The 19,035-nt window shown below is 29.4% G+C and overlaps 1 protein-coding gene across 1 annotated transcript; it reads right to left on the reverse strand.

Annotated features, from left to right (window-relative positions):
- Positions 1–1,927: 1,927 nt before the first annotated feature.
- Positions 1,928–18,636, reverse strand: LOC111035231. Its single transcript, XM_022316766.1, has 4 exons — positions 17,048–18,636; positions 14,938–15,031; positions 4,428–4,538; positions 1,928–2,352 (listed from the first exon to the last, which is right to left on the reverse strand). The coding sequence occupies exons 1-4, from the start codon at positions 18,303–18,305 to the stop codon at positions 2,163–2,165; spliced, it is 1,653 nt and encodes a 550-aa protein (XP_022172458.1). The 5' UTR covers positions 18,306–18,636; the 3' UTR covers positions 1,928–2,162.
- Positions 18,637–19,035: the final 399 nt, after the last annotated feature.

Below are 19,035 nucleotides of genomic sequence, written 5' to 3' on the forward strand. Positions count from 1 at the left end.
ACTTACTGGCCACAGTACAAAATTTTCGACGTTACCATATATGTGGTTTTTATTTATTCAATCTATTGAATTGGTTACCTAATTTATTCGTTTATTTTTTTACATTATATAATGTTGTGTTTATTACGTATTATTATTAATTTTTCCTTATTTCCTTTTTAAAATTATAATGTTTGTAGTTTATACATTATTAGCACTATTTTTTTGGCATTTTAAAACCGGACTCGACAAGAAGACTCATTGCTGTATTTTTTTCAACACCAGCTTATAATTTGTTTCTTCTCACTATGATTCAATATACACGAATAATGGAGTTTATCAAAACAATACATTACCATATTATAACGTATGCACTATCCGATATACCACATCTTCTTTTTTATTTAATCGTCTAAAGATTTAAACTATATTTCGGTGCATACAAGTCGCCTCCTAAAATATACGAATGCTCGTCGTAAATACAAAAGTAAATATACACGAGTTGCCTCCGATGATCAGGTAGTTCATAATTATAAAGGATGATCAATTTAAGAAGGTATACTAATTATTTCAAGGAGTATCAACTTTTATTGAATTTTTTTAAAAAATTTTTTAGATTTATGCTTTTCTAAAAGTATATAATATTTAAATTGTTTTCACCCTTATATTTATTGGTGAAACCACTATCAACTTTTGATTTTCAAATGGGAACATATGAAAAAAAGATCATAAATTTAAAAACTATTTTCTTTTATGAATTTTCGAGTTAAAATTTTTATTTTTCGTTATTTTGTTTGCGATATACAGTTCCTCAAAGTTTGGTGGTTTAAAGAGGTGTTATAGTCGATAATACAACAAATATCTAGTTGTCCAAACAACCAGTTTTCTACTAATCATCCGTCGTAATTCGGTATGTCTAATTAGTCGATAGGCTAATAAATGATTTAGGTTCAAAGTATAATTTAGAAAAGCATAAATCTAAAAGTTTTTAAAAAACAAATTCAAAAAACATTAATACTTTTTGAGATAATTAATGTACCCTCTTGAATAGATCATTCTGTATAGGTACCTCACATTTAGAATTAAGTAATGGTTCATAAACTTCTCTAAAATATACCACGTAAATAAATGTATAACATCGTTGTTTTAAGTAGACATATAAAGAACTTCATACCTATGAACTAAAATAATTAAACTGTTCAATACATTTTTTGGTATTTAAAATTATGCGTACAATTAAAAAATGTCAGTCTTAGGTATATATTATATTATTATGTACATTAATATAAATATTACGTAACTATTTAAAATAATAATATAATTAATCAATAAAAAAATATTTGGTAATATAATTAAAATTATAAATATTATATAGTATAAACATATGTATTAAATTGAATCGTTTAGAAACCACTTATTAATTTAATACCTGCCCATTGGGAAGCAACTAGTACTAGACCATTTTTTTCTTAGATACAATTTAGGGTCATCGGGAGGAAGTTCATAAAAATGTTATCGGCTTTATCGGTTCACTCTTTTAGATTAATTTTTGAAATGTTATTCCTACAAATATTTCTAAAAGCTTTCGCACATTTTTTCTTCATTTTTAGACTTTTAAGTTAATTTAATCGAACGAAATATTAATTTTCATTTTAAAAAGCTAAGTTGTTACAATCTTTTATTTCCAATTGCCAATAGAATCGCATAATAATGCAATACTAAAATTATTTCTTGAAGAAATAAAACTGGTTAGATACAGGTGTATATCGAAATAAAGTTATAAAACTTAGTTCTAATTTAAAAGCTACCAAAAATATTTGTTTGTTTTTCAAAAATATATTTCTATACTACATTGGTGTAAAATATTCTAATTATAATTTGAAGTAAGTAAATTAATATTATAGGTATACAAAATTAAATTACGTCCAAGTACGTACATTACATTTCAATTGCATAAAATTACTTTGTTTTATTATAATACGAACACAAATACTTATAAAGGTAATAATACATTACTAAACTCTATATTGCACTTAATTTCGATATGGTATTATTTCAAAACATAAACAATAAAAGTTATAATAATAAAAATGGCGTATAATATGTTATTATTTTCTATCACAGTTTTAATTTATTCTTTAAAATGGAAGGAAAATAACATTTTTAATTAAATAGTCAGATGATTACAACATTTGGATTTGGTGGGCTAAAGGTCTAATTAGACCTACATGCTCGGCTCCTTTGGCTGGAAGCTTGTTCAGTGTATAATGTTTAATGAGATCAGGTATAGTTTCAAAAGGTCTATCCGATTGGCCCAAATAATTTCTTTCTCCAGATTGTGTTATCCTCATGTGAATAAAACCTTTAGCACTCCTGAAAAAAAAAATTAGACATTGCATAATTTGCTTAGTTAATACAAACATTTTTACATTTTTAAAGTAGTATGCTTAAACTTAAAACTAAAACTCGTGCGTTTTCTAAGAAGCATAACATAAATAATAAATGATATAAGCTTGTGGTTGGGAATTTTATGATATTAAGTTCTTTATAATATTTTGTTTATGATACGCTTTATTTGGTATTATTTATTATTAAAATTCCGGGTTGATCGAATAATCACTAAACACTTAATGAATCAATAGCGAGCCCTTAAACATGATTTAGTGAACTATAATTTTTTCATAACATTTTAGTGAACCATTAAATGAATCAATTGTTTATGCATCCTGGTATACATTATTCTATTACTGTATAACTGTATCAGAATTGTTATTTATTATGAATTATGATTATATAACAATGATTTTCATTTATTATAACTCAACGTTTTATTGTATTATTAATTATTTACTAACTAGTAAGACAGTGAGTAGTAATTTGGGTTATTGAGGATAACATATTTATTGTCAGAAGTGCGAGTTGGAATCACAATAAATTACAGCCAACCGTGCTAACCACAGCCGACAACACATCCTCACACTAGTCACACTTATTAGGCATGTGTTATGTATTTCTGCTATAATATAGGTAATAAAAAATGTTAAATTTCTTTTGCGTTAATAAATTAAATAATATAATGTGTCATGTTTTAATTTATGATTAAACGACGGCAGTCTTTAAGTATACCTAAATAAATATAGGGTACATTTTTCTATTGCCACCGCTGACAACGACCGGGGTTAGAGACATGCAACGACTGGGGTCTGGGAATGCTTGCGCATTTCTTCCCCTAAACCAGTAGCGTACACAGAATTTTTTTCGAAGGAGGAATAATAATTTTCTAGAAATTACATACTACTGCATGATACTATGTGTAAAGACTGAGTAATTTATTTTATAAAAACACTTTCTCGTGAAAGAAAATTCGAGGAGATTATTACTCCGTGACCACCTCCCTCAGTGTTTATCGCTACCCAAAACTTTACTAACCATGCTTGTTCTCAATTTTGTCATGCCTAAACTTTAAAACGTACATTTTAATGGAAATTAATAATTAAACTTTTAAAATATTTACATAAATTATCTCTATACATTTTTTGTTGTAGATTTTGAAACACGAAATAAACATTTTAATTTACACGCTGGTATCTTATCATATAACACGTTATATACTTATGTACATTTTTTGTTATAGTGCAAGCCATCTCATTATTATTTTATACTTTCTTTCATGTTAAGCTACATTTTTAAGTTATTATGTAATTGTATCTGTATAATATAATATGTTTAGTAGTTAATTTCCGAGCTTTAATAATCCATTACTAATAGCTAAGTAAAGTAAGAATAAAAAAAAAATATTTACATTTTTTTAGTTTGGATAATTTAGGCACCTAAATCAGAAATATTAAGATAAAATTGCAGTAATAAATGTGGTATATTATTTAGGATACCTATAGGTACGTATTGGATTTTATTTGTCAGTTTTTATTTTGTTATTAATAGGTACACCAATACAATAACTAACCTAGTAATATGTACAATTTACCTATATATTGCATTTACTTAGGGTTGTTCTTACAATGTCCGGTTAAAGTAAAAACGGTCACTTAACCGGCGGAATTCTGCCGGTATTAAAATCTGTTATCAGCCGGTTAGCGTTAACCGACACTTATGTCTGCGGTACATTGTAGGAAACAGCCCTAGTAGTTAGTTTAAATGTATGATACATTTATAGGTACTATTTAAATGTATAGTATTAATATGTACATATATAGCATGCCTTAAGTCGATTTCCGTGATTACTATCCAATTTTGCATTATTGTCAATCAAATACCTATATGTTGGAGGAAAATTAAGTATTTTTACAGCATAAAACTCGTAAAAGAAATGTTTCATAAAGCATCATCATATTAGAAAAAACATGTATGATTTTAAAGTGATATATAATTATTTTTATTCACAATATTATTTGTGAATCATGTTTGCTCTTAACATACAATTTACATACTTTATTGATAACGCATATGATGCCTTGTTCCCTCTTACTAAATAGGTTCCTTCCTTTTGACCATGCAAAGCTTTTTCAGCTTCAAGTCTGTTCATAGGTCCGTGATACCAACTGAAAAAAAAATATTAATTTTACCGATAGTTATTGATTATTATTACTACCTACATAACACTAATTTTAGATACATCAGTACTTAAACTGTAATATACCTATGGCCAATGGGTATACGTTATAGTCATGTTTTGTTTTTAACGTGATTTAGATATAATTATAGTAAAGGCTAAAGAGTGAAAACACATTTCGTATGCCATTTTATTTATTTTATTGACTCATACATTTTTAATGACTATTTTTCCTTATATTTAAACGTAAATATAACTAAATTTGATTTATCTTTTATTCAACCGAAGTTTAAACTTAACTAAATCTATGCAGGTATATAGGCATATCGTATACCTCTATAGTCTGTACTATGTTCATATTCTGTAGATACTCGTGGCTACAATGTTATCTGCTATATCCTACATGTGACTATTGCAACATGCCTATCATAGTGGTACCTACTTTATAATAATACTATATAATAAACACTATTAAACTCATATATACCCACCTAGCTTCTCTGCCTTAATTATTTAAATTATTAAAATGATTAATGGAAATTAGTGATTCAACTTTTGAAATATGCTTATAAATTAGCTCTATACATGACCTCTACTATTTTTAAGAACAGCATAGACCAACAATTTAAAAAAAGTTTATTTTGAGTTATAGTAAATAACTATAATAATTGTGGATCTATAAAATACTATAGTCATTATCTGATGTTGTATTTTAAAAAACTTGGGAACCATCTGTCCATCTATATGATATGCTATGGTTGAATGGAACAATAAAAATAATATATAACCACCAAATAAATATTTGCAATGCAAATAAAAAGTATAGTTATCAGGATTATGACCTATGAGTAATAATATTAATATTATGAGCGTTGTCTGTGGTTGTACACTCGTAAGAATAGCCTCTTCTTCAATCCTTTTTTAAAAGTCGTAAAAAGTAAACATTTAATATTGGTGGTTTATTTAATTCATACAAAACTATGTATTATGAAAAACCCTTAAATCCTTTAAATCTCTGTTAAAATATAACATATAAATCAATAATATAATATGTTTCATAAAATCAATAGAACGTAGTGTTTCAAGACGATCGCCATTCAAGTATTAACTACGTCCGACATTCCTTAACTTCGGTGATCAGACGAAAACGGTATACATTCAACGTTGTGTGGTCGTTGGAAAATGAACAATAAATAATAAATATAATAAGTCCTCAATATTTTTTAAATGAAATATAATTGGTATGCTCAAATGTTTTTAATTTTTTAATTATTTTATTATATGTATATATTTTTATATCTATGATCTGTTGTTCGAATAATTTAAATATGGCTCTCAATAAGGTCTTGAGAACTTGGCCCAGGAGAAATTTAATATTATACTTTGAATTTTCAAGTTTAAGCTATTGAAAACGTTATGCGTTTTTAACTGCCTAAAACATTTTGTTAATACTAATATTAAAACACATACAACGTATTCAAAATTTAAAATTATCAAAAATGTATTAAAAACACATGTTTATTGACACATGTGTTGAGTGTAAATAATAGAACAATACACCCATGGCCACAATCAATATTAACTTTAAAACAAGGTTGGAATATACGTTTATATTTATTAGATTATAGTGGTTTGTCCAGTGTCCATTATTACGTTCCGACATTGGTATGTGCACCTATATTTTTATTATTATTCGATTATAATAATAAATATACCTACTATATGAACACCTTAACGGTTGGTCTGATAAAAAAAAAATCATTGAATGAAAATATAAGTTAATGGCAGGCATTATAGGAGCTCAATAAAGTTGTGTAAGATACACACAAAATAAAACTAGACACTAAGGTTTTTTGTTATCGGTTGAAATTATATGATATTATTGTTTGTGTAATAATGGACATACTGTTCCTATTTATTCAGTTGTAACTTATAATTCATGTTTTAGATTTTTCTTAATATTAGAAAAGCATACATTAATTTATAATACACGAAGAAATCGAAGAATGAAGATCATTAATGAATCGAAGTATTGAAAAAAAAACCCTGAGCGTATTATAATTGCATGTTATGCGAGTGTTACCACGAAATTTGGGATTTTATTGGGCTGGTCGCTGGTATAGGTATGCTGCTATACTATCCCACAAGACCTGAATACCTTATAAGCTCCTTACATTAAAAAAAAAATATAGTTCTGAAATAGAAATAATGTTATAAATTGTACTTATATGATGAATATATTTTTAGGGGGTTCTCGAAATGGATAAAAAACATAAATTAGACACAGCAATTAACATTTGGTTAATGACACCGCTGCAATTAAGTTCATAATAACACAGGCAATAGACATAAAATAGTAGATACATATTCTTACTACAAATGCTACTATTTGCTGCAAGGTGACAAAATATCTAACTATACATTATTGGTACAAATGTTTTAACTGCCATTTTTAGTTAGTATTATATAGGTAGGTTAATATACTAATATAGTAATATAAGAACTAATTGAGAAGGGAAATTAACGTGCATATTTTAAGAATATTTTGGGCGGTTGCTTAAGTGTTTATTATAATTTATAAGGCTATTTGCAAAACTGCTGAAATGACTCACAGACATAAACAATGGTTTTAAAAAATACCGGTGAACTCGCTCTGCTGTATAGACGATGTCGAGTATAACTACGAGATTTAGTAAGCACTGTAATGTGAATGTATTGGTTGAGGTGGTTTGTCTGTCTAAATTCTAAGGATTCAGTTAATTTTTGAATTCCAACAATCGACTTTGTTGAAATCTAGTCTTGTGTAAAAATTCTTGTTTTTTTCCAAATTATATTGAAAAGTACCCATTGTTTAATTTTAAATTTTAACCTTCCCTCCCTCCCAATATAGGTGCCAACTAGATCCAATTTTCTACCAAAAACCACTCCCAAATCTTAAGATTGAAGCAGTGTTACAGTTCCATAAGGTGACTGGGGGGGCACAAAAAAATACACATAATTTTAATTGGTATCTAAATCTTTTATTGTTTTTAAAAATAAATTTATTATTTACATAACTAGAAAATATTACAGATACATTTATTACCTATTCATACAGATGATAGAAAGATACTATTAAAAAAATGTGAAAAAATTATGAGTTACTATTTTTACTCAACGGTGTTACTTCGATCGTAAGCTAATTTATTGCCAAAACTAAATTATTTATGGTGTTGTTTTATTTGCTTATATTATTTCATCCATTGTATTGCTGTGGTATTAACATATGGGGTGATTTTTTCCCTTATTTAAACTTTAAAATGTAATGTTTATCGTACGATGTAGGCTACGATGTATGTGTATCGTATCCTTGTATTTTAATAATGAATAATTGTTTTTTATGGGGCTCCTTTGGGGATAGGTAATTTATAGTTCAATTCAACAATGATGTTTAATATTTATCATTAATAACGTATTTATTATATTTACTGTTGTTATAATTATAAATTACAACGTATATAGCCATTTAGGTAACAGTTCTACGACGGTTATTTGAGAGGTATTTGTGAACATTGTATACAGTATATTGTATTTGCAATGAACACATTTGTACCTACCAATATGGGTTTGAAAGTTGAAACTTTTAGCATTGTGCTGTTATTTAAATATAAATTAAAAGTATGAATGACAATTGTATACGCCTGTGTAATTAGTTATACAATATTCCAATATTCATAATATAGATATTAATCAATCTAACATTAAGTCGTCTCAGCTTGTAAAAATTTTAATTTATGAACCTGAATGACGAATCCAATACCTAGAAGATTTAATTACGAGTGTTCCACATAATTCAGCTTATTCTAGACTTTACAGTACTCACGTCGCTTAAATATCTAGCTCTATTTACTGTGATTAATAATTTATTTAGTTTAACATTAGAATTTCCAAAATTAATTTTATCAAAAAAAAACATATTTAAGTGGGTTCATACACAGCTAAACATGGTTTAAAAAATGGCTACCACACGATTTCGCATCACAATATACCTTTTTATCTATCAGATGCAGCACATTTTCGTAATACAATAGATTTTTTTTATTCAGTCGGAATTAAATACGGACATTTTTGCCAGTTATGGGGGAAAAAATAATATTGAATAAAACAAATAATTATAAACAAAGTATATAGAAAAATGTATTTCAATTTTTTCCCTTAATTTATAACTGATTTATAATTAGGTAACCTGAAAAATATGGTAGTTCTATTTTTATGTATAAAATAAAATAGGTATAAATCATTTTTATATAATTTTAATTTTCAAACTCTATTGTTGAAGTAAAATTAATATAGTTAGAAGAGCAGCGTCACTTTAAAATTTGATAATACGAATTTCTAAATTATTAATTTTGAATTATAAATTTCCAACAAATGTATAAGTCAACAGTAAAACACAATAATGTGATTGTAATATACTTACGAGTATATATGTAAGTAATATTAAACAAATAATTGATGAGTTCAGACAAAACATATTATGTTATACACTGTAGAAATTAGATGAGCTACTATTTGGAGAAAAATCAAAATAATGTTATAATATGACTTAAATGTAATATTAATATTAACATTTGTATGACTAAAATCATTTTTTAATTACAATCGGCGACGTCGCAAATTAGTTTTGTGCGGATTCGTGTGAGTGAAAAGGTATATCGGTACATGCGGAATTGAGAATCGCCGTAAAAAATCATGCCTGTTGGCATTATATTAAAGAGATACTAGACAACCAGACTTCTAAAAAAAGATAATTCGTTAGTTTTCTGCTGAAAACCAATGTCATTAGAATTTAAATTTTAAGCGCACACACATAAAAAATTAGATTGACTTTCCAGGAAACTTTTTTTTAAAGGTAGGAAAATTATGAGAAATATTTTATTCAATTTTCAAATTTAAGTTATAAATTATAAAATTTGTATGAGTTTTTAACCCAAAATAATTTTGCAAATTTAGTCTTAAATAGCTTTTATACCTTCGAATAGTGTTCATTTTTAAATTACCTACAACAAAGATTAACTAATATTGTTATTCGTCATTTAAAATGTTTAAATATCTAATTTATAACTAAATTTGAACTTTAAATGTTTTTATTTTTTGGTGATATTATATCAACTATTTATGAGAAACCTTGTTGTGCATTTTCAATCTCGATGGTTAGAAAAATTGAATATTTTATGTTTAATTACAAAATACTTGTAGAAATTCGATACTTTAATGAACTTTTTCAACATTTCAACTTTAAATAGGTATTTTATAAAAAAAATAGTGATTTATATCGTTAATATTTTTCAACTGCTATTATAAATATTTACTAATGCTTACTAATACTAATATTTAGTTACTAATACCATAATTTTCTTTGGCCATATTTTCTAAACATAGTTTCCGTAGCTATTTTTAACTAGATTGGCAGATTCAGTTAACACATCACAATATCAATACCCATAAAATTAATCATTATTTAAATTATTAAAATAATACTAGGTAATGTAAATGTAAATATTTACCCAAATGTCCTTATTATCCAAACAAATTAATTGTACTTTAGAACGGTTATGAACTTATGAATAGGTAGCAACTTAGGGGCCGCGGCGCTTAGAATTTTTACTTGAAGCTTTTATACAAATATTATTTTTTCGTTTTATTTATTCTGTATATCAGCGTGAGTGTATGTCACTAGATACAAATATTAATCTTGTGTATTTTTAACAAAATAATTATTAGAATATTTTGACTAATTCAAATATTTATTATGTATATTAGAATACATACTATAATTTTTTTTTTTAGTATTTATATATAATACAATTTAAATTGTTGTAGGTACTGTTTCATGAAAAATCTACCTATGCGCATGTTTTCAGTTAAAATTTGTATTTTTAATTTAATGTTTTATCTTTTTATATGTCGCCGATATTAATGATTATAAAATATCTTGTACAGTATTTTTACCGTCATCAAAATGCATTAACGTGATGAAATTATGTTTTAAATAGCATAAACGTAATATTACTTATTATTAGTTTATAGGTCATCATTGTCCATTAGCCATTATGAAATTCAAAAAAATAATAAACTTAGGTGTAATATATAATATGGTTAATAGCGATAGGGTGTTTTAAAATAATCTATAAATAACCATATTACTAAAAAAGTTAAAAGCATAACAATGTATTAAGAGGACGCCACACCCACATATTTTGTCGTTTCCGTCTTAACAAACGCGTAACATAGCATATTATACTGTCACTGAAGGATTCCCCTCTCTACACACTCCACAATGACCCAATAGTCTGTGATTGTAACCACTTACTCTTTATCTGCCTCAGCCCATCAACACATCGTGACCACATATTGTCTCTTTTGAACACTACCAAGTACCAACAACCATTTCGGTACCCTATATAAATATATTCCCAAACCAACAAAAAAACATATTAGGTATTGAACATATTATCTTTATTTAGTCATTGAGGCTTTGAAATTTAATTTTATATTGTTACTGTTTCTTATTATAATAGAAACTTCTATATTATATTTAATAATTGTTGAAACTAACTGTAATCAAAAAGTTTAGATAAATAGATAGTTAAAAAAAAGCGAGTACCTAGTAGGTATAATAGTGCTTGAAATATTATAACACGAAAATGCCCATAACTCGCTTCAAATTCAAATATTGAAAAAACTTTTGACAAAACATAAACAATGTTGTTACGTTTAAGTATTATAATATGTCAGTCCACTTTAATATTAAAACTAAAAAAACTGAACGTGATCTATTGCACTTGAACATAAATTTGTTGTGTTATGCACTTGTAAGACGAATACAATAAATGGGGGCTCGGACAACTTTTGATTCAATTATAATACTAATTTAAAATACAACGGTCTTTAGTTGTTTTTGTATTAGGATTTATTCAATTAATATTTATTTTAGAAATGTAATTATTCTATCACAACATCAAATGAATATATTGTTCATACATCAAGTCATCAATTTATATTAGGTTATAAGCCAATAACTATAATATGCACATAGATTGATAGGGCATGCCGGGGCATGGACCAGTTGCTCAACCAAATTTGTATTTTAGGTAAATAGGATCTGTGTAACAATTGCGCTGTTTATATTTTAGGCTAGTATACCAATTGCACTACATATACTCGTACTTTAGGTATGTTTATGTAGGGGTGGCTACAGAGAGGCCCTAGGGGCTGCACCCCCAAGCCACTATTTATAAAAAGTAGAATATTGTTAAAAAAAAAAAAAAACAAAAATACATATTATACTATCGACTATCATTGACATTAGACACGTATTAGCAACTCTACCAGTTACCTTTGCCTCTGCCGAAAGGAGTTTCTCCACACACCAGAGAGTTAAACCTGGAGGTTAAGCCATGGCTTCATTCTGCAAGGATGACTGAAAATAGACTATCAGTATTATGTCTTATTGATGTGTATAACAAAATGTATGTCCTTGATCAAATAGATTACATTCTTGATATTTTTGACAATTCTAAAAATAAACGACTTGAATTTTTGTTGAAAAAATTGTTGTTTTTAAATTGTTTTAAAGTTTCGTGAAAATTATAACTCCCCCCCTCCCCCAGCCAAATCTCTGGAGATACCTCTGCAGTGTTTATGTATATTAGTTAAATTATAAATTTACTAAATTACTAACTATTATTGGCGTGCATTGTGTAACAATTGTTAAGATTGACGGACATATCGGTTTTATTCATTCTGAAAAAACTTATAATACTGTAATGTAAAATAACATAAGGTATAATTTATCATACTGATTTATTTAATTCTAACTATATATTTGTGTATATTCGTGCATATTAGATTATATATGTATTATTAATGTTTGTGTTCTATTCCGATAGAAATATTGTTAGAAAATGACCGAGTGCAATTAGTTTATGAAAAGGTCATATTCAGAGCAATTGGTGAATTCCCGATAGATATAATACCATTGGTTATAAACAGATAGGTCGTGGGTATCTACTAGGATGTCTGAGTGTATTCTGTACTTATTATCAATGCTAATACTTGTACTTATAAATTACTTCTTATTAGATATTAATGATATTATATTACTATAGCGCCAACACTTGTAAGCATTTGCATATTTTTATTGGTTGGTCAAAAAAATAGCTAGTTTATGTCAAAAATTATTTCATAACCTAACAATGCTGTATACGAAATGTTATTTTGAATATTTTTGCATATTATAGCATTTTTGCATTTTTATTGCATATTTTACTATTTTAGCATTCAGTATATTTTTGCAGCATATTAAGGATCTTAAAAACTCGGGAATCACAAAATATAAATATATTGCACTCATATACCTTATTATGAGCAATTCAACATATTTATAAAAATAGGTAAGGTTAGATTACTAATCTTAATCTCAAAAATCATCAAAAGTCGATTCTTTCAATTAAGATTTGTGCAAAACTTTGTTACCAGCTAGTATAACCATGAATAAATTACAAAATATCTATTTTCGTTCATTTTTGGAAAAATATACACATAAAGACATTCCATCGGTATCTTTGTTAAGAAATACCTGTGTCGACGAGTGCTATGATGGAATGGATATGAATGGACGAAACTACTGACGTTCAATCTCGATTTATTGTAAACGTAATTATTGATATTTTAAATGGCGATGAAGCAGGTAAAATATTTTTAATTTTTTCCAGTATTTTCGAAAAAACCAACCACTCAGCAATATGCCAAATTTTTGATAAAGCTCTTTTCACATTATGGCCTAATGGAATCCGAAATCCTGATGTAGTCTTGTGTTTGAGCGATGTTGCTCTTTATCAAAAAATGGTCCACGTCACTTTTGTGGCCCATAGGCTACACCGGGTGGGAGAAAAAATTCGTGGTCAATATCCAAAAATTGATGAGCTTGCCTCAAACACTAAAAAATATTTTTAAAAGCACCAAGTCGTATTGATTTGTTTAAAACTGAGGCTCCAGGTATTACATTACCTCCAACGCCTATATTGGCAATATGGGGTACATAGATTTTTGCTTCAATGTATTATTGTGAACATATTCAAGCTATTCGAAATGTAGTACAGAAATTAAACCCCAAAGACGCCGTTCCAATAGACAAAGTTCAAAAATTAATTTATAAAGATCAAGTTGAAGCAAATTTAACTTTTATTCATTCAAACTAAGGATTTTTACGGAATACCATAATAAACTATCTTTAGAAAGTCAGAATGTTTTACTAGCATACTTGATTAAACTAATAGAAAAAAAATATTAAATAAGAAAAGATATTTAAAAAAAATAATGGTTTTCATATTCTTAATCAATATCAATATGGTTTATAATTAAGTAAAATATGTCATAGAAAATATTTACATACAAAGAATATATTAAGAAGGTAAAACATCAAATTTATCAACAAATTAATGTAATTATTAAGTCATCGTGTTTTTAATGCTTCATACCCTTAGACCCTTTAGTCAATAGCATTTTACACTGAACGGAGTGCATATAATACTATTATGTTCGCTACTTATACTACCAAAAACAATTAATATAATATTCACCCTACCGATATGCAATATCTCGTTAAATTATCTCGATAATTGGATTATTTTTAATTTAATTTATATCTGATAGGTACTGTATTACAGAAATGAAGTTAGTTTTCCAAATAAACTGTCAGTAAAAACGTAATTTTCAAATAAAATGTAGGTATTAACTCTATTATTACCAATATTAATAATATCAATTTTTAGAAAACTGATAATCTGTATTTACATTTTACAACACAATAAGTAAATGTAATGAATCGTGAATATATAATACAACTATACAAATACCTAGTTATTTTTTTTACTATTTTTTATTTTAGAACTTTCAGCACATAACTATTATAGTTCAACTTTTACAATGTCAATATACAATATAGTTAGGAATTAATTGAACAAATACCTAGTTATTTAATTAATTTCAGCTATAATAGCTTAAGCGGTGTTAACACCCCGAGTTGTTGGGGAGTGTGAATGAGAATAGATGTGAATTAAGAGGATTTAGGTGGTACCTATCTATAGTTTGGTGCGGAACTTATTGTAACAATTTTTGGCTAGTTGCTCAACTGCAGTTGATATAATATTTAAATCTTTTTTAATGATTAATGACACTTCCTACATGATTTTTTATTTTTCCACATGATAAATAATGATACATAATAATAATAATAAATAATAATAATACCCACCTACCTACCTACCTAATACATATATTTTGTATAAATGAATAATCTCTTTAACTTAAAAAAAACATAGTTTCAATATACTACAAAGACTCACCATTGCTGATCTAAGGGTAAAGAAACGTCAATGTCTTCTACAAAATGTAAAGGCTTTATGTTGGATAAACTTAATGTTGGACGGTTTGGTTGATCTGAAAAAAAATACATTTATGTATAATTATAGGAATATAATCTATTTATACTCAGTATCAAATATATCTATAGATTACTATTGTTTAAATGAATTTACAATTTATAAAAATTGACTCGTTAGACGTTAATGGAAAATCTTTAAAATAACCATTAAAATATTTTAAACATGTGTTCCGGGTGATGTTTTATTTTTTAAATATAAATTATGTTTTTAACATATTAAACTGAATTTATTGAATATACATATACTTATTACGATTTTAGAAGTAATGAAAATCAAACTAAAATAAATTTGAACTATATTTTTATCAACATTTTACTATTATTTTTACTTCATGTTTGTTGATATTTGCTATTACTTGATTAAACATTATATAGGTAAATTAAATTAATTATAAAATAGTTAAAATATCATTCGAGACCATTTTTTATCTATTGACAATGGCTTATATAAAGTCATATAAAGATTATTTTCAAGGAACCACTAAGTTATGATTATAATACATACTATATACAATATACATTATGGCATATTATATTTTAACCCAACCTGAAATTTCACTAGGTGCCACAATATATTTGTTACTCGATTAGGGCGTTCCGATTTCTGATTGAAATACTAAATTATTTTTGTTGGACTAACACTATTTAAGAGGATTACGCGCGTAATCCCTAGTCCCTACTATTAAATATTAACTATTGTATAATTGAAGTACCTACATAGTTATTTAGTAGGTAACTCATAAAAATACATATATATATTACATTATTACCTGTATGGCTGTATTTATGTATTAATTTTATACCATAAACATATTTTAAGATGACAATTTACATTTATGACATAAGTAGCTCTACATTGTTGGAAAAAGACAAATTATACTTGTATAGTAATATACTTAATAGGGTGTTCCTTAATTTTTGATTTCAAAATATTATTGGTCTCACCCCCTAAATCAGTGTGTATGCATATACACCTATGTACCTAGCTAAAATAAAAGTACACTATATAGTTTAGTGTTATATAATATTACCAATAATTTTCTTTAATTTATACTTTGGATTTGAATCATTCTGTATATTCTTAGAATAATGGCCTATACGGATATACCCAGGGTCATAAAATAATTCCCCTCATCATACATCCATGAGTATTTTGATCCCTACTTTTTCAGAGAGGGGTTATTTTATACAAGGGTGAAACATTACGATAGTAGGGTGTCCATGTAATTTTCATAAAACTGTACATAAATGTTCAGTTTACGCAATTTATTTTTGAAACGACTATTTTAACTATTGTTTAACAGATCATATAGTTTATATTGATTACGTTTATTGGTGTGACAGTGGGCAAAAGGGTATGCGTGAGTCGACTTATAAAGTCATAAATGATATCAATGAAATAAAATAAGTTTGTTTTATAATCGTAATACTTAACTAGTAGGTTACTTATAGGTTATAAGTACTATTTTTTTATTAGCACAATAGCACGTTATAAACAGACTTTTTTGACATTTATTTTATACACTCGAAATAATGTTGATATAATTTATCATTATTTAAACATCTCAAAATAAACAATAGTTATAATTATACAAATATAGTAAGTTAATAAAAAAACACATTTTCAATGTAAAGCAAATTTAAGTTATTATATTATAAAATACTGTTTTTATATATTATAATTTCCTTCAATTAAAGCCCGGGGGATCATATATTATTATTAATACATATTATATTCCTTTAATTAATCGAAAAACGATTATGTTGCATTATAATTTATAACGCTTACTAGAACTATCACATATTATGTGATACTATTGAGATTGAGTACCTATTGTATTAAGCAACTATCCTTATAAATAAAAGTTTAAATATTAATTAACTAATAAAAATAGTTACTTGTATAGGACTATAATACAAAAACCATAATATAATGAGTTTAAAATTAAACTAATGAATTAATCACGTTAATATAATACTAAAATAAGTCCGTAGACCGTGGGCACACTTACTTTTGTTTTGGAAGGTTTTCGACAGTTCTTTATTGTTGACAGCAGCACAATTGTTGTGTGTAACATTGAGAAACAATGAATTCCTATCCGGTTTTTTTTCGCCCTCGTTGTGTAAATTAATCTTCTTTAATTTAGGTATGTCGAATGGAAGCTCTTTCGGCTGTTCGCTTTTAGACCTGTCGGCCGGATGTTCGACGCCGGAACGAGCACTGTAAGCGTCTTCATCGCTGCCAATCTCGAAGTCCAACGAAATGACCCTCGCACAGCTGTCCATCTGCCTCTTTCTGAGCTTTGGCATGTCGAACGGCAACACCACACCACTGGGGTCGTAGGCGGCATTCGTCTGTCTTCTCCTCAATTTCGGCATGTCAAACGGAAGTCCTTGCGGCTGTGGTGGTGCTAGCACAGGACGTCCGGCGCAATCCGAAGACGACGATGACGACGACGATGTCGTTGACGACACCGTCGTCTGGCCCTCTTCGAATCTCTGCCTGCGCCTGAGCTTCGGCATGTCGAATGGCACGTCCAATAGCTCCTGATAGTTGTCACCTGGTTTCGATCCCACGGATATGCCACTGTCAGAACCGTGATGCTGCATATGGTCACTGTTGAGCTTTATCAGACCTATTGATTGGGGTGGCTTGGTCTTGATCGGCGCGACCGCTGCAGTGGTGGTTGCAGTGGCGTTGGCGGCCACGACGGCGACGGAGGCTGCTGAGCCTGCGGCAGATGACCTCCGGTGTTCGTAATCCAGAAACTCGGTGCCGGCGTCCTGCGACGACTTGTCCGAGATCGGCGACAGGACGTGCGGTACCGGAAACCGCTTGTAACATGGTGACTCGGAACTGTGTGAGCTCAACGAATCGCTGGTGATTGACTCTAGACTGAGACTGCTGCTGGTTACCACGCTGTCCGAACTACGGTACTTGTAAACACTATTGAATTGTCGGCCGCCACCGCCGCCGCCGCTGCGTCTCTTCCGCAACAGGAACCCGAACAACCGGTTTTTGCATTGCGTCCTGCAGGACGGCGAGGCGCGAACGGCAGCTGCGGTGGCGGCAGCGGTGGCGGCATCGTCGTCTTCGTCCTCGTCGTCGTATTGCCGAATGGAACTGGCGCTGGCCGACAGCTGCAACTGGTTGGACAGCCGGTGAGCGATGGCCGAGTCCTGTTTTTCGGCCGACAGCAGGTCCTCGTCCGACTTGCTGATTTTTGAATCAAACGCGGTCTCGTAGAACCGTCGGAATTTCTTAGACATTTTTCATTGCTGCGTCACGACGTGCGGCGGTAGAACGGCTTGAGGCCGGGGAGGCAGCATCTCGTTTCCCGAAATCGCGCCGAAAAACCGGCGACAGAGATGACGATGTCATGTATAGTTAACTGCGGGGGTCCGTGCGGCCGCGTGCTGCGACATGTATCTTAACTACAACAGTTGCGGACGGTATTTAATAAAAGTTGGTTTAATGTTTAATAGGTACGTATAAACACGCGCGCTGCTACACAACACCTGGTGGCCGGGCGACGACGGTTGCGACGCGCTACGGGGTAGTTACTGCACAGACGCGCGCGCGTGTTTTCGCGAGCCCATACACCCACCCGCGCGCGTGGAACGTGGGAAGAAGCTCACCGGAGCGGCAGGCGCGCGCGTCTCGCCAATCGATGCGCCGACGCCGACGCTGCCGCCGAAACGCCGTAATACGACAACGCGCCGCGATGACTCACGCTTTGGGAATTCAGCGCATTGATCCTCGCGGCGGCGTTAGGGGTTGGATACCATAGGATATAATATTATACATCATATATACCTATATATACACGCATACACCTACAGACCGCGCGAGACCGAACGTCGCCGTAACCGAAGTCGGGATATTCTCGGAGCGTAACAAAGCGGCTATGAGCTGCGCACGTCGCGTCTTTGTGTTATGTAGAAAATACTTTTGAAAGGTATTCCGTGTATTCTACGGTATAGCCTCAAAAATGAAATT

This window comes from Myzus persicae, unplaced genomic scaffold (assembly GCF_001856785.1).
Source record: "Myzus persicae strain clone G006 unplaced genomic scaffold, MPER_G0061.0, whole genome shotgun sequence".
Classification (NCBI taxonomy): Eukaryota; Metazoa; Arthropoda; class Insecta; order Hemiptera; family Aphididae; genus Myzus; species Myzus persicae.

What these genes read in the sequence shown, in the direction of transcription:
- LOC111035231 (XM_022316766.1), bottom strand. Translation starts at nt 18,305, where the DNA reads ATGTCTAAGAAATTCCGACGGTTCTACGAGACCGCGTTTGATTCAAAA. An exon ending in TTACCCTTAGATCAGCAATG is followed by an intron (nt 4,539 to 14,937) that starts GTGAGTCTTTGT and finishes TTTTTTTTTCAG; the next exon opens with TTGGTATCACGGACCTATGA. An exon ending in TCATATGCGTTATCAATAAA is followed by an intron (nt 2,353 to 4,427) that starts GTATGTAAATTG and finishes TTTTTTTTTCAG; the next exon opens with GAGTGCTAAAGGTTTTATTC.